This window comes from Numenius arquata, chromosome 6 (assembly GCF_964106895.1).
Source record: "Numenius arquata chromosome 6, bNumArq3.hap1.1, whole genome shotgun sequence".
Taxonomy (NCBI): domain Eukaryota; kingdom Metazoa; phylum Chordata; class Aves; order Charadriiformes; family Scolopacidae; genus Numenius; species Numenius arquata.
Genome location: NC_133581.1, coordinates 10,386,067 through 10,405,915, shown reverse-complemented (window position 1 = coordinate 10,405,915; position 19,849 = coordinate 10,386,067). Strand labels below are relative to the sequence as shown.

Genomic DNA, 19,849 nt, shown 5'->3' with positions numbered 1-19,849 from the left:
CCTCTTTCCCTTGTTTCTGCTCTCTTTTATTAGAGAAGTTTTTAAGATTGTCAGGTATTTGGCATTTCAACTTTAAAATAAATCATCTGAAGCCAAAAAAATATTGAAGTAGGGGCTTCTTGCTGACTGTCACTTGATGTGTCAGACCATAATGAGAGCTTCAGGGCATTCCAAAGCTTGCCTTGCATTAGTTTTTGTAATGTGTTCATTTGGTTTATTGATCTGAATTAATCTGTCATTTATTGTTGTATAGTTCATTTGTAGTCTCAAAAATTAGTATAAGGAGAATGTTGAGGATTTTTATCCTGATATATGATGTTAGATATTTCTGTTATTTCATATAAATGAGAAGTTGCTAATAAATGACATTTATGCAGGGTGGGCTTGGTGGAATCAAAAATCCGTATTCTAGTTGGAAATCTGGAGAAGAATGAATTCATTACACTGGCTCATGTGAATCCACAGTCGTTCCCAGCACCCAAGGAGAATCCTGACAAGTAAGCAAAACTGTTTTTTCATGTAATGGTGAGGAACTAACTTGGCTAATAAATAAGCTAGCATTTTTATAGAATCTTAAACTAATTTTTAATGATAGCATCTAAAGGCACAGTTCTAAGCTCTTTTCAAGAACTATTTGTAAAATTAGATATTCTTTATTCTAAGAATGTTTCTAAGCAAAAAATAACTTTAGGAAAGAATATATTCTTTGCTAGTACCTGTATTAATTGCATAATTTCTTGCCAATTATCTGTGTTAGCTACTGCTACTTAGTTGCTGTTGTTTAGCATCAGTTGGTAAGACAGTTTTAGTTATTAGGTAGCACTGAGAATCAGGTGGAACATCAGGTGAAGCAGAACCAAAATCATGAGTAACTAAGTATGTTTAATGTTATTAAATTTAGCAGTTGAGATGCATGTCACTTAAACTTGGTAATGGGTGATGTTAGAACTCCTTAGGATGTGGAAACAGTGGAGAGAATACCAAGCACTTCAAATTGTTCAGGATTATATATGTTTTTCAACTCCTTCCCCCCTCTGCCACTCTTTCTCCCCGCACTTAAAATAATGCTTGCAGGTGTGTGGGCTAAAGACTCTTTTTAAGACTTTATTTCATTTCTGGATAGTGTTGTAATTAACTTGTAAGGAATCATATTTTTGTGTGAAGTGTGAGAATGGGGAAGAAATTTTTGTCTTCTCTGGGAATATGTGAAAAGTCTTGTTTATCTTCCACACAGCCTTTTCGAGACATCAACTGCTTCAAGTGACAGTGTGGTGCTAACTTTTTTTCTAAATACATAAATAACATGCATGCTCCAGGTGAAATTGGACAATGTCAGGCAGTACCTCTTCAGCACCATTTTAGTGGGTAAATACAGCTGCAGCTGTCTGCGTAATCAGAGGCTCTGGTTAGCTCTATTTTCAGAGGACTTGATGCGGAGACAGGCTTTTAGGAAAGGTTATTTTTCCTATGTAAACAATGTATGTTCTTTTACCTCCCTGCCTAAATTTGTTCATGGATTGATTAGAAAGCAGTGTTCTTCTGAAATAGTCTTACAGGGGAAAGACATTGAATTAAAGCATTAAATGTCTTGAGCTGCTATAGAAGTGTTACACTGTGTTCTGTAATAGAATATAATAGTTCATCTTCCATGTATATTGTGTGAAGGTGTTAAAGGGAGGCTCTTCCTACCTGAAAACTGCACTTTGTGTTCAGTTACAGCTAGGAAATCTGAGAGTTGAAAACAAGGTCAGGTGGCAGAATGGAAGTTGTTTAGTCAGGGAATAGATTCTAGCTGCTTTTGGGGTCAGATGCTGAAAATCTTTTATGTCCTTTCAAATCTATTTCCTTTACATTTGCAATGGCTCATTGTAACTCCTAAAAATGAGAGAATCTGTACAGAAGCACAGTTGAATGAAGTAACTACTGATGATTTTAGTTCATTAAATTTGCTGAAGATAGATGTTGTTAATGTTTCATGACTTTTTTTTTGTACTGCAAATGAAAATAAGGACATTAAGTCAGCTTCTTTTTTTTGCCTTTCTATGGTTAGCTCCTGATGGGTAGTGGAGCTAAAATGTACAACTGTTTTCTATTGCAGCATATAACTTACTAGATTATTCAGTTCTTTGCCAATATTACATGACTGTTCCGTATAAAATTTTCCAGGGAAGAATACCGTACAATGTGGGTGATTGGGTTGGTGTTTAAGAAAACCGAAAATTCAGAAAATTTAAGTGTTGATCTTACCTACGACATTCAGTCTTTTACAGACACAGGTGAGTCTTGATTTCTAGATGTTCTGGTATTAATAAGTTACTGTCTTTGTTCATTATGTAGACTGTTTCAGTAGTAGAATTGTATCTAGACAGAGTAGAAGAATTCAGCTAAGGAGTTAGGGTGTTAATTAATGTAATGCAGTTTTAATGAGTTTTAATGCTTCTAGACACCTCAGGCTAATCATTTTCAGTTTGGTTTTCATTAAAACTATTTAAATGATGCACACAAATATTTCACATCTCGCTAAAAATGGTACATTATATTGTGATCTTTATTAAACAGACAAATTGGTTATCTTATGCAAACTACCTAGCTTATTCTCATTTTGACAATATGTGTATAGTTAAATTAATTTTCACCAAGTAACAAAAATACTTAATCAGTGGATTGAAGCTGAGTATGTAGGAGACTCTAGAAAAAGCGTTTCATACTAGCTAGTTGGTTCAGTAGCTTTTTTTTGCAGTGAGTGTTGGACATGAAAGTAAACCTTTTTGACTTTTTTCCAACGTTTACTCTTTGATTTATGAAAATAATTTAGAACACACATAAGAAATTTGCAAGAATTGGTAACAGCTGGAGAGAATGACTCTTCAGAGTCTTAAGACTCAGAACGGGACACTACCTTTGACAGACTTATCTAATGAATTTGCAATATCTTTTTTTAAACAAATGACAGGCTCAAGGAAGACATGCTTACAGAGTTAAAGGAATAGGTTCAAGTGCTACCTAATGTAACCCTGGTCTCTGGACTTATAAAACTCAGTAAGACTGGAAGTGATGAAAATGTACACCCCTCCGCTCCCCCTGCCCCTTGTGTGGGTGTATGAGTGAATTTAATATAAATATACATACACATATATATTTAAGTAAATCATGCCCAAGGTTTGAAAATTCTTTATTGTCAAATATAGCTGCGGGGGGTGTGTGTGTGTCTGTTTGTGTGTGTGTATATATATGTGTGTATATATCTGCCTTTTTCAGTCAAAGGGGTTTTTATTTTCTTAACACATGTGGAATATGCATTTTTATTACAAGTGGTGAAGGTGAATCTATAGACGCATCATCCTAATTTTTGAGACTTTAGAAAAGGCATATTATCTTAGTTGCTGCTTTGAAGGAGTGAAGGAATCTGAGTTTCTCAGGTCTTACTGTTTATAAACAGATATTTCAATAACGTACTTGTCAGATTTTTTGCTATGAAAATACTAAAACTTGCACTTACCATTTTGAATCTGATTTACTTGCACTACATTTAAATCTGAAATTTGGCTAAATATATGCAATTTAAATGAAGTAGCATGTCATCGAAATCGTTGTAGACTGTGATGCATAGTTTTCTGTTCAATTTGTAAATACACTTCCAAAGGTAAGCAACTATCAAACAATTTCTGTTTGTGTGTTGTGGGTTTCTTTGTCATCTCAAATGAATGTGGGTCTGTCTCCTCTGTTTTTAATCCATCTCGAAAACTTCTGTTTGCCCTGACTTTTCGAATAGATCCTAAGATTTTATCAAAACTACAGAAGCATTTTCAGGAATGAAATTGGGGAATAGCTTGCTTTTTAGTGGGAGCAGGGGGAGGAATTGAGCTGTGAAGAGTGGGCTAGGTTTTCCTTGTATTGAAACTTTGGTAAGATGTAATATCAGAAATAGGGAATGCTTTAACCATGTCTGGCTTTCCTGAGCATGCCCCTGCCTTAACTGTAACTTGTATAATCTTTACAGAGAGTTTCTTCGATACCTTCTTATGAGCTTCTTCAATACCAAGAATTAGCGTAGTAGGCTCTTTAATATGCAGTATTCATTGAGCTGTTTGTATGTCTGTCTCTGTTAAGAGCTTTTTAATTACACTTTCACAGCCAGTTCAATGAGATCCTTTAATATTTGTAGAATAGACAGTGAATAAGGGTGATACCTCTTAAGTTTTCGTATTTCAGATATGCAGAAAATATTTTCTATTTATACGTCTGTCACAGCTTTGTTCAATATTGTTGTTCTTTCACACTGACTTTCTATACAAACTCTTCGTTTTTACCTGGCTTTACTTGAACTCAAGATGTTGAGTTGCAGCGTAGTTCCTTTACTAGCTTTAACCATGTCGACTCACCAGAAGCAAATATTCTGAGGTGAAGAGAAATAGCTCATAATAGTAGACATAATTAAAAAGCAAAGCAAACCAACCAAAAAACCCCCAAAACACAGCAGAAAAAACCCAAACATAAATCACTTTTGTGTATAAAAACGTAGCAGTATCTGAGTTGCCAGAATGATTTGTACTATATTAGTTGGCGCACAAGCATTCAGCTCCTGAATTAGAACTCATTTGTTGTAGGAACTGCATAAATAAAAGCTGAATCAACTGTGAAGAAAATAGTTTTATTTAAATACCGTAATTCTTACAAGGAAATCTTATTTCTATCTTTAGTCCCTTCGAGATGAAATGAAAAATTAACTTCAGAGCTGTTACTGTTAAAACTTGTTAACTATACTGTTCAGAGAACTGCGTGCTTGTGAGATAATTTTCTTGGAAAACAGATTACCTGCTTCCAAAGTAATATTTTAGTGTTTGTACTATCAGTGCTGGCATAGGAGACAGTTCACTGTCTTCCTCCAGAACAAGAAAACGCTATGCTTGTTCTTGAGCATAATAAATGTTCTCAAATGCAAATTGTTTCTGCCTGGGCAAGTAAGTGGACTTTGCAAAATGCTTCAATATGTCTTAATGTTATTCTAATTGTGTAGTTTATAGGCAAGCAATAAACAGCAAGATGTTTGAGATGGATATGAAGATTGCTGCAAGGCATGTGAAACGTAAGCAACTTCACCAACTGCTTCCTAATCATGTGCTTCAGAAAAAGAAAAAGGTAAACTTCACTAATATTTGAGAGCAATAAAAATGCCATTGAGAAATGATTCCTCAGCTCTTTAGGTTTACTCATCAAAGAACTAAAATCACATTTTGAAAGCTTAATTTTACTCCTACAAGCAATATGCTTTCATTTGACTGTAGCAGTGTTACTAGGCACACTAAATAGAATATAGGTTTCCCAGAACATCAACAATGTGGATAGTATCTTCAGGTCTGGCTGAAATATTGTACTTTGGCCATCTTAAGCTAAACAGACTTATAAAAGTGTAATAATTAGGTTTTAAATCTTTCTTGCTGTTTTAACATGCAGGTCACCTAAAGGAAGCGTCTATAACAATACCAATAGAACAATCAGTTGAGCAATTCTTGTTATCTCCAGCTTTTTCCTCTGAAGTTGTTATTACTTAGGTTTTCCTGTAAGTCTCCTAAATATAAAATTGCAAGTCATCAAATAGAAGCAGAATAGAATGTTGAACTTGTTGCTGCCTTTTTGTATCTAAGATGGTAGTCTGTTGCTGTAACTGAGGTTGAATACTTTGATAATTTGAGGGAAAGTGTTCTTCAACCTGCAACTTGGCAGCTTTTGGTATTGTATGTTCTTGTAATTAAAAGATCTAAATGACAGTCTTGACATCAGAAAGTTGCCCATTGCCAGCCAGGGTTATGTTCTCCGTCAATATATAATTTACCTGTGTGGCCATACATGAGAACGGTAGCAAAATTTTTAATTAAGCTGTTGTGTGGGATGTGATTTACTATCAGTGGAGACAGGAGGAAGGACGTGGAACATTGAATTTAACAATTTAGTCTGTATTTCAAAACCCCTGCTTCTTTGTGTTAGCTTAATCTGAGAGCAATACAGGTTTGTTTGTTTTTGTGAAGAGTTAAACTGCTGTTATATACTCTTTCAAGTGTATCTGAATAACATGCTTTATTACTATAGCTGGTTTGTATTACCTGCTTTTTTAAAGAATAGGAAATCTCGTATTGAAACCAAGTGTAAATCTGTTTGTAATATGTTTCAGAGGACAGTGCAAATATTAAGTAATGCATCTCTTTAATTAGTACTATGTCAGAAGAGGGTTTTTCTTCTCCACTGCTTAAGTTCAAATCAGTCTCTAAATTCATTGTATTAGTTGTTGTTTTGGTGTACATCAGTATTAGCCCTATGATCACAGACCCTGGTTCTCATGGGGGACTTCAGCTACCCTGACATTTGCTGGGAAGACAACACAACCAGGCACACACAGTCCCAGAGATTTCTGCAGAACATTGGTGATAACATCTTGACATAAGTGGTGGAGGAACCAGTGAGGAGAGGCGCTGTGCTCGACCTTATGCTGACAGATGAAGGAGGTCTGGTTGGGGATGTGAAGGTTAGGGGTAGCCTTGGCTGCAGTTACCGTGAGATGGTGGAGTTCAGGATCCTGCATGGAAGAAGTAGGGCAAAAAGTAGAATTAGAACCCTGAACTTTGAGTGCTGACTTTGGCCTCTTCAGAGACCTACTTCAAGGAATCCCATGGGCTAAGGCTCTAGAAGGAAGGGAGGTGCAAGAGAGCTCGTTAATATTTAAGCACCACTTCCTCCAAGCTCAAGATCGGTGCATCCCTAGGAGCAAGAAATCAGGCAAAGGAGGCAGGAAACCTGCATGGATGAACAGGGAGCTTCTCGAAAAACTCAGATGAAAGAAGGAAGTTTGTAGAATGTGGAAAAAAGGACTGGCCACTTGGGAGAAGTATAGGACCACTGTCAGACTATGCAGGAATGCAGCGAGGAAGGCTAAGGCCTGCTTGGAATTAAACCTGGCAAAGGATGTCAAGGACAATAAGAAGGGCTTCTTCAAGTACATCAGCAGTAAAAGGAAGTAAAAGGCACAATGTGGGCCCCCTGCTGACTGAGGTGGGTGTCCTGGTGACGGAGGATGCAGAGAAGGCAGAGTTACTGAATGCTGCCTTTGCTTGAGTCTTTAGTGCTAAAGCTGGCCATTAGGACCCCCAGACCCTGGAGGTAGGAGAGAGTGCCTGGGGTAAAGAAGATTCTCCCTCGATCAAGAAAGATCGGATTAGAGATCATTTAAGCAAACTTGACACCCACAAATCATAGGATCATAGAATTGTCTAGGTTGGAAGGGGCCTTTAAGATCTAGTCCAATCATCAACCTAACTCTGATGAAAAACCATCACTAAACCATGTCAGTAAGACTTATGTCAACCTGTCTTTTAAATACCTCCAGGAATGGTGCCTCAACCACTTCCCTGGGTAGCCCATTCCAATGCTTAATAACCCTTAAATCCATGGGCCCTGATGGAATGCACCTGTGAGTGCTGAGGGAGCTGGCAGATAATACATCACTCGGCAAGTGAATGCATTCTCTGCACTCTCCATGAAGGAGGACCCAGGAAACTACAGACCATTCAGCCTCAACTCCGTCCCTGGAGAGGTGATGGAACAACTTGTCCTGGATGTCACCTCTAAGCATGTAGAAGAAAAAAAGGCCATTGGGAGTGGTCAGCATGGATTCACCAAGGGGAAATCATGCTTGACTAATATGATAGTCTGCTACAATGGAACGACTGGCTGGGTGGATGAGGGGAGATCAGTGGATGTTGTCTACCTTGACTTCAGTAAGGCTTTTAACACTGTCTCCCATAACATCCTCATAGGTAAGCTTAGGAAGTGGGATTGGATGAGTGGACAGTGAGGTGGATTGAGAACTGGCTGAATGGCAGAACTCAGATGGTTGTGATTAGCGACGCAGAGTCCAGCTGGAGGCCTGTAACTAGCGGTGTTCCCCAGGGGTCAGTACTGGGTCTGGTCTTGTTCAATATATTTATTGACGACCTGGATGAGGGGACAAAGCGTACCCTCAGCAAGTTTGCTGATGATACAAAATGGAGGAGTGGCTGACACACCAGAGGGCCGTACAGCAAGACCTGAACAGGCTGGAGAGTTGGGCGGTGAGGAACCGTAGCAAATTCAACAAGGGCGAGCGTAGAGTGCTGCACCTGTGGAGGAATAAACCCATACACTGGTACAGGTTGGGGGCTGACCTGCTGGAGAGCAGCTCTGCAGAGAGAGACCTTGGAGTCCTGGTGGACAAGTTGACCATGAGCCAGCAATGTGCCCTTGTGGCCAAGAAGGCCAATGGTCTCCTGGGGCGCGTTAAAAAGAGCGTGTCCGGCAGGCTGAGGGAGGTCAACCTTCCCCCCTACTCTGCCCTGGCAAGGCTGCATCTTCAGTACTGTGTCTAGTTCTGGGCCCCCCAGCTCAAGAAGGACAGGGAACTACTGGAGAGAGTCCAGCGGAGGGCTACAAAGATGATCAAGGGAGAATGAAGCACCTCTCTTAAAAGGAGAGGCTGAGACCTTGGTCTGTTTAGCCTGGAGAAGACTGAGAGGGGATCTCATCAACAATTATAAATATCTGAAGGCCAGATGTCAAGAGGATGGGGATAGACTCTTTTCAGTGGCGCTCAGCAACAGGACAAGGGGCAGCAGGCACAAACTGGAACACATGAGGAACATGCTTCCTCAGCATGAGGAAAAACTTCTTTACTTTGAGGGTGTCAGAGCACTGGAACAGGCTGCCCAGAGAGGTTGTGGAGTCTCCTTCTCTGAAGACATTCAAAACCCGCCTGGATGTGTTCCTATCCAGCCTGTTCTAGGTGAACCTGCTTTGGCGGGGAAGTTGGACTAGATGATCTCCAAAGGTCCCTTCCAACCCCTACGATTCTGTGATTATTTGAAGTTAATGAAAGCAGTATCTATAAGCCCACAAAAACAAAGAAACTTGAAATAAAGCTGAAAATACAATCGCTAAAAATAATAACTGTTTATCTTGCATTTTTGAATGTTATTGATTCAGACAAATGTGTACCTGAATTGTGAATTTGAAAATGTAAATGCTTGTCGTGACAGGATAGTGGATTATGTACTTTTAAAAGGATTTGAAAATTGTCCATTTATGTTTTACATTTTTAAATGCTCCAACTTTTAGGGTTCTTTTTTCCTAAAAATGTACTTAAATTTAACTGCATTTAAGGCACGCATACATGCTTAGTTTGTGGTGGAAGCTCATCACTGTTAAATCACCTCTTAATTTTTTATTTTTTTTTTTGTCTTCACAAATGTAGCAGCTAACATTTTTCGTAACTGAAATAATACATTACTTGAATCTGTGATGATTTTTAAGCCCTTAAGACTAATACAGTTTCCTTTTGTCTTGTGGATTGCAGCATTCGACAGAAGGGATCAGGTTGACAGCTCTGAATGACAACAGCCTAGACTTGTCTATGGACAGTGATAACAGCACGTCTGTGCCTTCGCCTACTAGTGCTATGAAGACGAGTCCGTTGAACAGTTCTGGAAGTTCTCAGGGGTAATGAAGGCTTTTGGTCTTGTTCCTAAATTACTTGTGTTAAAAGCATAGTAAATACTGCATGTGTGAGATACCACAGTTGTCAAGCTGTGAATGTTCCAAATTGGAGCTTGCAGAATTCTTATTTCCTCTTTAAGCACTGGAGCAAGGCTAAATTTTGGGGGATAGGGAGCATGGCGTTGGATTTGGATTTCAGATGAGAAATTATAAAGTTGAGTAAAGATGCTTAGAGGAACAAGGTGATACAAAAATTTAGTGGTACTGCAGCAGGAGTCTGTGAGAGGTAGTGAGCAGGAAATTGAGGCGTGAGAGTAAGGAAGAGTTACGTGAGTTTTGGATCAAAATGTGAGACAGTAGAGAAGTTCAGTATGGGAAATCAGTAGTGCTGCTGGTGTTACTGATGATATCTATGCAAATTAAGTTTAGGAACGTAATTTTCCATTGTATTTTCAAAGCATACACATTAATGTTTATTTTAATACTAATTTCCTGTATTTAAGTCTTTCACTATCTAAACTTCAATTTGCCCAGGTAAATGGGATTCTACTCTCTCATCTTTCAAGTCTCATGTTTGTGTATTTGATATACAGAGAAGTTAACATCAATCTTCTACAATTGTGCACTATTAGATATATATTATAGGATATTGTGTAGGATAAAATACTTAGGTTCACTAAACTTACTCCTTTTGACAAGTGCTCTTTTAGTTAGTGTTCCTTGGTAAATGATTTCTGATAGTTGATGCCACTGACCATTCTATTAAAATAAGTCTATGGTATCTAGGATGTCAGGCTTGAAGTGGAAATCGCCCTGTGTTGATCCTAGACATACACTGCTTCTCTATTTCTTGAAAATGAAAAAACAATTTTTTTTTGTCTTGTGAAATCCCAGGCCTTTGCTTGGGAAGTCCAGACTGAAATAATAATCATAATGGTACGTGTAGACTGAAAACAAACATTGTATTCTAGTCTTTCTACAAGGTTCCATTCTTCAGGAGAATAGTTCCTACATTTTTCCCGTGCACTTTATTTGGGCAGACATTGCCTTAATTTTTGCTTTTTTTTAATGCAACTTCTTACTGGTCTAAAAAACTCTCTGAAATTATTCAGGTGAAGTATTTGAAATAGCTTCCCTTGCTCAAGTTTGATAGTAGATTGTCAGTGCTCATTTATGTCTTCCTACGGTGACATGGCGTTATAAGTTCTGCTCTGTAATGTAGGTAAAATTCGATCAACTACGGTTACTGGCCATGCATATGATGTGAGGAAAGGCAGATCATAAAGCACCATAGATTTACTGATGTTCAGCATTTTGTCATTTTTATCTTTTTAGCAGAAGCAGTCCTGCGCCAGCTGTAACAGCAGCATCTGTGACCAACATACAGGCTTCTGAAGTCACTGTGCCACAAATAAATTCCAGTGAAAGCTCAGGGGGTAAGGAAAATGGCATAGTGTATTGTTTCTATTGATTTCTTTTGTAACATTTATAAAGCAGTTTTTCTTCCAGTTTGAGGTCTTTACTTAACATACGCTGTAACATGTTCTTAACTGATTTCTTTAGGACTCAGCAGATCATGGTGGAATATTTTGTGCTGCAATGCTTGTTTATTCTTTTGTTCTTCGGGACGTCTATTTGCCATTCACAATAACAGTAGTTTTCCAGTGACCCGAGGCAGGTCTGTAATTCAGTTGGTCAAATGAGGAAAAACTACCTAAAGCTGGAAGAGCAATTTTTTTTTTATTTATTTTTAACCCATTTTATATTTAAAACCAAGAGGTGAGTCTGTACTGTCTGTAATCTGTGCTTCCATGTTCCTGCTTCTTGTGCTTCATGAAGTTGATTGTAGGAATGAAGAAGACTCAGATGTAAGCAGAACACAGGCTCCTCTACTGACATCTTTTCAGATATGTCCCACTGTGTATGCTGACTTTATCCTCTATGTTTTCTACAAGAAAAAGTACACTTCACAATTAAAAAAAAAATAAAATTAAAAATTGGCTTTTTAATGAAAGAACAAATGCGTCTGGTGAAAATGTTCATTTAGCAGAGTCAGCTACTTCTCTTTTTTGATGGAACTTTAGCTGTATACAAGGAGCGAGTCAGAAATAGATGGAGAAGGGGACCAGCTGGTTAACCTTTCAAGATGAGATGTCTCTTATTTCACTCTGACATGTGGGATGGTGGAGTCTTAGTGTTCTCTGATTTTTATCATTAGTCACAGGTGCATCAGTGTGAGTAAGTTTGTCCATGAGCACTAAGTGCAGCTTGAATGACATTACTTTTTTCGAATCTGGAAGCACATCAGAAGTTGTTCATTCTTGTATTTTGGTTAATAAAAAGCAGTCACCTGATAGTTATTAATGAAAAATTTTCTTATCGTGGAGCATCTCCCTATGTGTGCTTATTGGTTTGAGGTATGTAATTGATGAGGTAGAGCTTTGTCATATGGAGCGTTTTTCAAAAGGATATATGGAATGTCAGATCTTTATCTGGTGCTCTGTGATGACTTCATATCTGTCATTGCATACTGTGATGTTTGAGTGACAAAGGGAGTATCACATTGCTCTTGAATTTGATTTAAGGCAGTCTTTGGCAATGCATATATATAATAGATTACAGAAACAGTAAAACGTCTTTGGGTACCAAGAATAATATAACTGTATTAGCACAGAGCTCTGTCTGTGAAGCAGGGTTAATTAGACCAAGCAGAGTTTCACTGACATGGCTACCCTGTATCTGGACAAGAATTCTCTCTGGGAATGAGTTTGAAGCTGAACTGTGCTGTGTATGTACACTTGCTGTTCCAAACGTGATGCTTATACGACTAGCTGTACCACTTCCTTGATACCTACTTGATACCAGTTGTTTTGAATAGAGACCAAAAATACCAGTTTGAACTGAAATGGTTCTATCAACTCATCGTATTGAAGCTTTTTAACTTATCTATCCATAGGTACTTCAAATGAAAGCATTCCTCAAACTGCCACACAACCAGCCATTTCTCCACCACCAAAGCCTACCATCTCTAGAGTTGTTTCCTCAGCGTATCTATTAAATCCATCACCAAGAACTTCAGGAAGTGTTGCAACAAAAATGCCTAGCCCTGTCACAGCAGTGAAAAGGACATCTTCTCCCCATAAAGAAGACTCTCCCAAGAAAATGAAAATTGAAGAGGTATTTGAGATTTTGAGATCTCTGCTTTATGTATTCAGCTTGCTTAGGTGTTAGTGGTTTTGTTTTTATTATGCTGATACTCATCATGTGACACGTGTACTGCGTTAGCACAAATGCTTAGATTCTAAATTCTTGTCTTAAAAGCATTTTTCTTGTTAAGGTATAACATGTTGATTCTTACAACTAATTCTGCCCTCAAAAACACGACCTTATTTTCTTTTTGTTTTTTTTAAAAATATGTTTTTGTGATTTTAATAGTTTCTGGGTTTGTGTGCATTTCAGCAGGATGAAATAAGTGAAGATACTAGCTGTATAGATTTGAATGAGGATGAAAAAATGGAAACTAAGGTATTTATGCCTAAACCATACGATTTTGTGTATATTGTGAAAAGTACTGTGTTTCCCTCTTGGAATGACTAAGAGTGTGTGTAATATAGTATATTCTCTCCAGTAAAGATATCAAAATTATATGTCATTTTTCAACGTATATGTCAATATTGATGAATTGCAGTGCATTACCCGCTGCTAGGCTAAGCTGAGCCTGAGTCCATGGTCACATAAGACAGTGACTTCTTTGCTGGTCATTGACACAGTGTTATGAGTAGCAAAAATATTAATGATGATATTGATATTTAAATTTGTTAAATCATATCAGGGGTGTGTCTGTATGACTTGCTTTGCCTGCATCCCAAACTTGATGTATGATGCTTATTTAAGGAACAGTTGTCCTGTGTATTCCATTGGGATTTTTGCATGTTGGGCTTAGAAGCCCAAAGCCAGGTACTACCTTGTTCACTTTGTAGATTAAAAAAAAAAAAAAAAAGATGGTAAATATATCTTTTTTTATAGTTAAGTTATTGTATGAAGTTACAGCATAAATTTTGGGGACTTGCAGAGATTTAAGCGTGCCCCTCCAGTATCTTGTAATTTAGCAGTTTTTCTGCTTATTGGTGAACAGAAAGGGTGATAGTCTGTCTTTAGCCTTATGATAGCAGCTCTCCACTTGGGCATATATAAAATTTCTATAGGGCATGTTCTGTTGTCTCTGGAATACTCTGGAAAATACTCTGAGAAATTAAAATATCTATTAAAACATTGAAGTGCTTTGGTTTGGTTTCCGCACCCTTAAGTGAGGAACTGTATCTTGTTATGTAGTCACCTTGAAACCTCTTTGAACTCAAGACAGGTGAAGGCAGAAATGCATGTAAGCATTTAATCCTAACATTGAATACAGATCCTCTGCATACAGATCATTATAAAAGGCATTGGTAATCCTGTTAGCTTTTGTTGTCAGTCTCCTTTAAATCTTTTGTCCTTAATACGCATGGAAGGAAATGGAGGAATGAACTTCTTTAATTGGCATAAACAAAGGTATTTCTCCATTGAAATACATGCTGTTTTGTTAGGGTATGGTTTACTACATGGTACAATTTTAACCAACAGGATGTTTTCATTAAAATGAGGTCGTGCCACTGTCCTGCTTTAGACATGCAGTCCCACTGTTCTACCTGAAAAACTGGCTCTGACATTCATCCGTTCATCTAGAAAGCTGATTCAGCCCATTAAAGTAGCAGGAAGACTTACCTGGCAGAATGGCGAAAGGAGTGGAAAAGCAATTGAATTTGCAAGAAATTCAGCAGCTTTTCACATGGTCTTCCTTGATACTACGCTTTTTGTCTTTAGTTAGTTGGATGACATGTAATGTTTTCCTATAGGAGTCTGTATAAAAAGCATTAAGTGGTTAAACAAGTGACAACCGAGAAGTGATGTAGCTTGTGTTGATGTCAAATTCCCAATCAGCAAAACATTCTCTAGTGTGGTGTTTCTTTATTTTAAAAGGATGGGTATTAATGCAGCAAGTACCGATACTTGCCTTTTTTCTTTAGCTGTGTACGCGCAGCTTAAGGTATTCTGGTTAATGGAGTTCTGTATAAATAGCTTTTATAATTGGAAGTGGTGTAACAGTGTTGACTCTTACGTTTTTAGGAGCAACTTGACACAGAAGTGAATGTCAATTCTCAAACAGAAACTCTTCAGACAACTTCTCTGCAAGCTCCTCAGGTACTGTTTTTAAAAACAACACCTCTGTGCGTGTGCTAATCTGTGGTGAAAACATTGAAATTAAAATAAGTCCAGATGTTAAAAATAAATGTATAATTTTTAATATAAATCCATTGTATGGAAAGCTGCTTGTTGTTACTGTCACAATTTTTGTGTTTTAGATGGTCATTGATCTTATTGAATGTGCATTGTAGCTAAACACGTATGGCTTGCCATACAAACTGACTGAACCAGGATTCACTCTTCTGAATTGTGCCTTCAAAGTAAGGGCCTCAGTTTATTCCTTTGTGCTTTGCACATCACAGAATAATCCTTTCTCGTAAGGAAACAAATGCTTTAAATACCTGTTGCTCAAAGATACCTGGAAGAGGTTGAGAATGTCTGAAATATAACTTCAGATTCTGATACTTGGTATGAGAGAGAAGTTGTAATCCTATAATTCATTAGCCAGCTGTGTTGCTTCACTGCAAGTATTACAGGCGCAAGGAGCATTGGAAAACTAGTTGTTAAGAATTCCGTGGCATTCACTCAAATTTTTGTTCGTAATATTGCACATTTTCATCTTTACTAGCATTTTTAAGCTTCTCTTAGTGCTCCACTGATTTCACTATCACAAAGCATTTTGTGTACGCTTTAGTCATTAAATGATGTTCAGTAAATGTATTGATTGAAAATGGAGATATATTGCAATAATATTAATGGTATTTATTATTGGACTTTATGAACTATTTGAGGAGTACTAAGTAAAAGTATCAAAATTATTTGGCAAAAACTGTAGCTGTGACATGGGCACTCTAAACTGCTTCATTTAGTACACCAAGTTTATTTCACTTATTGTTTACGGATGACTATATAAAGCTTTGTGGCTTTTTACAAAATATGTAGTTGTTACTTTAGCAAAAGTAATCTGGAAACTACAGTAAGAATGGTGGGCCTCTTCTGTCTTTTTTTCAGTGTTCTTGTTGGCTTTGTTCAAAATACTGCTCATGCTGCAGAAAGCAAACATGTTAAACCATAGGTCAGCAACAACCAGAGTGGGCTACTGGTGGCAGGAGGGAGGTCAAAGTTATTTTGCTCTGAGTCCTTGTTGCATTTTGCTTTGCCACCATATCAGTCAGTGTTAACACAATTTATTTTGTTTTAATAAAACAACGATTAAGAGCAGTCATTTTATGCAGTTTTTTCCCATGTATAAAATGTACCTTACATTAATTTTGAATGTTTATAACATAAGAGAACATTTCATGATAAATCATGGGAATACTGCATAGTAACTGGGTTATTGGGATGGCAAATAATCTGCTGAGGGAAGAGAAATATTTCAAAACTAAAAATAAACCAAAACAAACAAACAAAAACAAAAAAACACCAACCGACAATAGAGGCTTGTTAAACATGTGAGAAATTAATGAATCACACTGAATCTTGAGAGCGTTCCTTTCCTGTGTTTCCCCTTATTTGGGTTGAGATACAGTTTTGCTGAATGGGATTTAAGTCTTTCAAGTGAGGGGAAAAAAGTGTTCACGTTATTTTCAAGGTGAAATTCTTAACCCAGTCATATGGCAGTGTTTCAGAGTTCATCATCCCTTTTCGTTGTAGATACAAACCAATATGAAAAGTTGGAAATTTGGCTGTCAACAGCTTTTAAACAGTCTGAAATGTGAATGCATGGAGACGCACGCTTTGCATAGGGGACAGTTTTTCATAATTCATCTGTAGGGGGCTGAGGCTTAACACTGAATTGTTCAAAGGAATTTTGAAATAGATGTAGATCAGATAGTAGATATCACCAATCAAGCACCCTTATTATGTGCATGTTGTGTTTTATTATAATACAGGTTATTAGTAGGCTCAGCTTTATCTGAAGCGCTTCCTAATTTCTTGCAATTGTTGAAAAAGGAAATGCACGCTATGAAAGAGACTTTGGTACAAATTTTCCTTAGTAATGACTGTGTAGGCAAAGGAAATACCTTCTTCTCTATTTATCATTTGCAATTATCCTTATCTTGATATATTTGTAAAAATTCTTCTAAAGATCTTGTTTTTGAAAGTTAGTGCCAATTACTACAATATTTTTCTTTTGATATTTACAAAGTTAAAATACAACCAAACTTCTTCTTTTCTTTTCAGAAAACACCCAGTACAGACCTTTCAGATATCCCTGCTCTCCCTGCAAATCCTATTCCTGTTATCAAGAATTCAATAAAATTGAGATTGAACCGGTAAAAACAACCTCAGGGGTCCATAAACAGTATCTGCCAACTCAACCTGTTGTCTTCTAATGCTAGAAAAAAAGGAGAACGGAGGGTGCAAGACTAGAACATAATCGCAAATGGATTTAGGTATATTTTGTGCACTTCCCTTTCTGGGCTAAAATCACTACTTGATTGGAAGTCCAGGTTAGTATGCGAAGCCAGGAGTACAATTAATGTGTTAGCAACAGTTGCATTAAATATTTCGAAGGATTACTGCCTTTAAAAACATGAACACTCTTTGTAGCCATATTTGACATTCTGATTGAATTTGTTTGATGCATTGTTTCAAAATTGAGATAAAACTGGCATAAGAATCCCTTAAATGCACTTTTATGTACTTTTTTTTATTGGAGTATGACTAATTTTAGATCTTGAGCTGATACACTTTTGTTTTATTGAAGAATCTCTTCAATGGTAGTACTCTGCAAATTGGATGACGTTCTGTGATGTACTATACATTGAAAACAAAGTGTGTAGTATATCTAGTTCAACTGCCATCAAGCAGCAGTAAACCTTTCAAATGAAATGTCAAATCTTGAGGTTATAAGACATAAGTTGAGTAAGTAATTGGGAAGTTTTGGTATTGGTGGGACATGATTAAGATGTGGTCTACTTTTATTTATAGGATTGTTTTAAGGTGCATACAGATGAGCAATCAAACAGCAAATAAACTTTCCTTTGAGCTAATCAAACTCCTTATTCCCTTTTTAATCCCTTTATTTCTTGGAAAAAGCTTTTGCGTTTAATGTTGGTTTGTGGTTTTTTGGTTTTTTTTTTTGGTTTTTTTTTTTTTCAGCTTGTATGCACCATATAGGACAATAGTTATTTATATAAAATAAAAACAAGCCATGTATTCATTTGGGTTCTCCCCTGCCCCTTCCCTAAACATAATAGCTTGTGGCCTGTAGGCACAAATTGAAAATTTTGTCCCATGACTAAAGGAAGTAAATATTGTGTGCCTGTGAAATATAACACCTGTCTTGATGGCCTTTGAATCACTAAATATAAGATGATTTTTGTACACTCCATAAGTCCTGTATGCATTTAAAAGCTTCAAATTTTAAATAAAGGCAAAAAGATTTTTCCCTATGAATTTTAACCTTTTTATTTTTAGATGGCTCATCAGAAATTGTTTTACATACTGAACAACGCTGAATTTTTAAAAATCATATTTCTAGTAACTACTTGACATCTAGTAAGCTCTCTTACTCCTATTTTTTGTTCTTGTAGTCCTATCAAAGAAGTAACAACTTTTTCTTTTGAAAGAACTAAATCTCTCATGGCAAAGAACAGCAGTATTTGAGGAACATGAGGGATACCAACAGTAATATCAGATGTAGATAACAAACTTCATGTTACTATTACTTAAGTCTGAAATATGTGGGATGTCAAATCATACTTCCCATACTTTGATTAGCATGTTTTATGAACTTCCATCTCCCATTGTGCTCCATCCTATTACACGTGCATCTTTCATGATAAATTAAATTACTTACACTCTTCCCCTTATCCTTCTAAATTAATTCTCCAAAGTCAGAGTGTAGCTTCTCTTTTACTTAGGCTGTGCAGTAACTGAAGGGTTTTTTTTTGCCATTTGTCTGAGATGTCTAGTATACAATATTTCTCTTTTCCTTGCCCTGTGCAGCCTGCTGTCGTCCACCCCCCAAAGAAGGTTATATTAACAGTTGAAGTGTACAAGGTGTCTGTGTATTTTGTGTAGCTATGGAGTTTAGATCGAAATTGCCAGGCACAAATTTAGTCTTGTCATTTTGTTTACACATCGGAAAATCTTTTTTCATTTTATTAAACGTTTCATGTAACTGCACCCAAGTTTTGCCAAGCTGGAAACTTGGAACCTTTCTGTATAGTGACTTTTTAATTCTAGTTTTCATAACCTGGAGATCAGACTGTTGCTTTCGCATGTTGTACGTAGTGTCTCATGACTGGAGTTTGCTTTGTTTTATAGTATCTGTACTCCTTGTATTTTTCAAGAGCTATTTTGTAAACAGATGATGTATTTCTCCATTGAAAACACAATAAAAAACAGCACAATCCCATAGTTGTCTGATTTTTCTGAATGTACAAAATGGATTTTACTCTCTTTATTCATACTTAACTCTTAAATTTTCTGCTAAGACAAAATACGGTGTGGCCTAAAAGAAATAGTACATAAGTGTTTTCTAAATAAACATGATGTTAGATATAGGAATAGATGCTAGATATAGTCCTGCTCAGCAGGATATTGAGTTCCAGTCTGTTAAAGGGAAAGGTTGTGGATTGGCGGGGGTGGTTTATTGCCAAAAAACCCTAAAACAAACAAGCAAAACATTTTAAGAGCATCCATTCCTTGTCTCCTGATTAGGAGTCCAGTTTAAATTCTTAAAATTCATAAAAGCTTTTCTTTTTAAATTCTTAAAAGCTGACAAAACTAGAATAAATAGTATGCATAAACAATTTGGGGCTATACTGTTTCCTTTAAAAGTTTGAACTCCCATATTTTTAAAAACAGTAGTTGTAACAGTTTTGACATCTTACACTTGCTTTTCTTGCAAGTGACTATTTCGTACGTCAGCAGATGGCACTATTTCTCTTCTTGTCAAATAGTTTAGGCTTGCCCTGAAATAAAAGTAAAAATTACACGTAAGTTGTGCATCGCTTGATTGATCTTTGTATCAGCATGAGCCCAATGCTCCAAATGCTTGATGTGAGTAACTTTAATAAGTAGCCTCCTTTTGACTAAAATTTCTTTAACTGCTAAAACCACTGATGATTATGGTCTTCACATTATAATTACCCTGCCTAAAACAATAAACCTTTGTGTTATATATATTTTTCAC

The 19,849-nt window shown here is 36.8% G+C and overlaps 1 protein-coding gene across 8 annotated transcripts in view; it reads left to right on the top strand.

The window, feature by feature from the left end:
* PAPOLA (poly(A) polymerase alpha) overlaps nt 1-19,070 on the top strand; it is a 47,734-nt gene extending 28,664 nt beyond the window's left edge. Inside the window, exons 14-23 of one of the 8 annotated variants that reach the window (XM_074149538.1) lie at nt 378-497; nt 2,167-2,276; nt 5,018-5,139; nt 9,380-9,522; nt 10,855-10,955; nt 12,476-12,696; nt 12,979-13,044; nt 14,683-14,757; nt 14,952-15,020; nt 16,888-19,034. In XM_074149538.1, coding sequence (XP_074005639.1) covers nt 378-497; nt 2,167-2,276; nt 5,018-5,139; nt 9,380-9,522; nt 10,855-10,955; nt 12,476-12,696; nt 12,979-13,044; nt 14,683-14,757; nt 14,952-15,020; nt 16,888-16,983 — 1,123 coding nt within the window. In that variant the 3' untranslated portion in view covers nt 16,984-19,034. Of the gene's footprint in view, nt 1-377; nt 498-2,166; nt 2,277-5,017; nt 5,140-9,379; nt 9,523-10,854; nt 10,956-12,475; nt 12,697-12,978; nt 13,045-14,682; nt 14,758-14,951; nt 15,021-16,887 lie in introns of all 8 variants that reach the window. The other 7 variants (XM_074149541.1, XM_074149540.1, XM_074149539.1 and 4 more) reach the window with 7 other exon arrangements.
* The last annotated feature ends 779 nt before the right edge of the window (nt 19,071-19,849 follow it).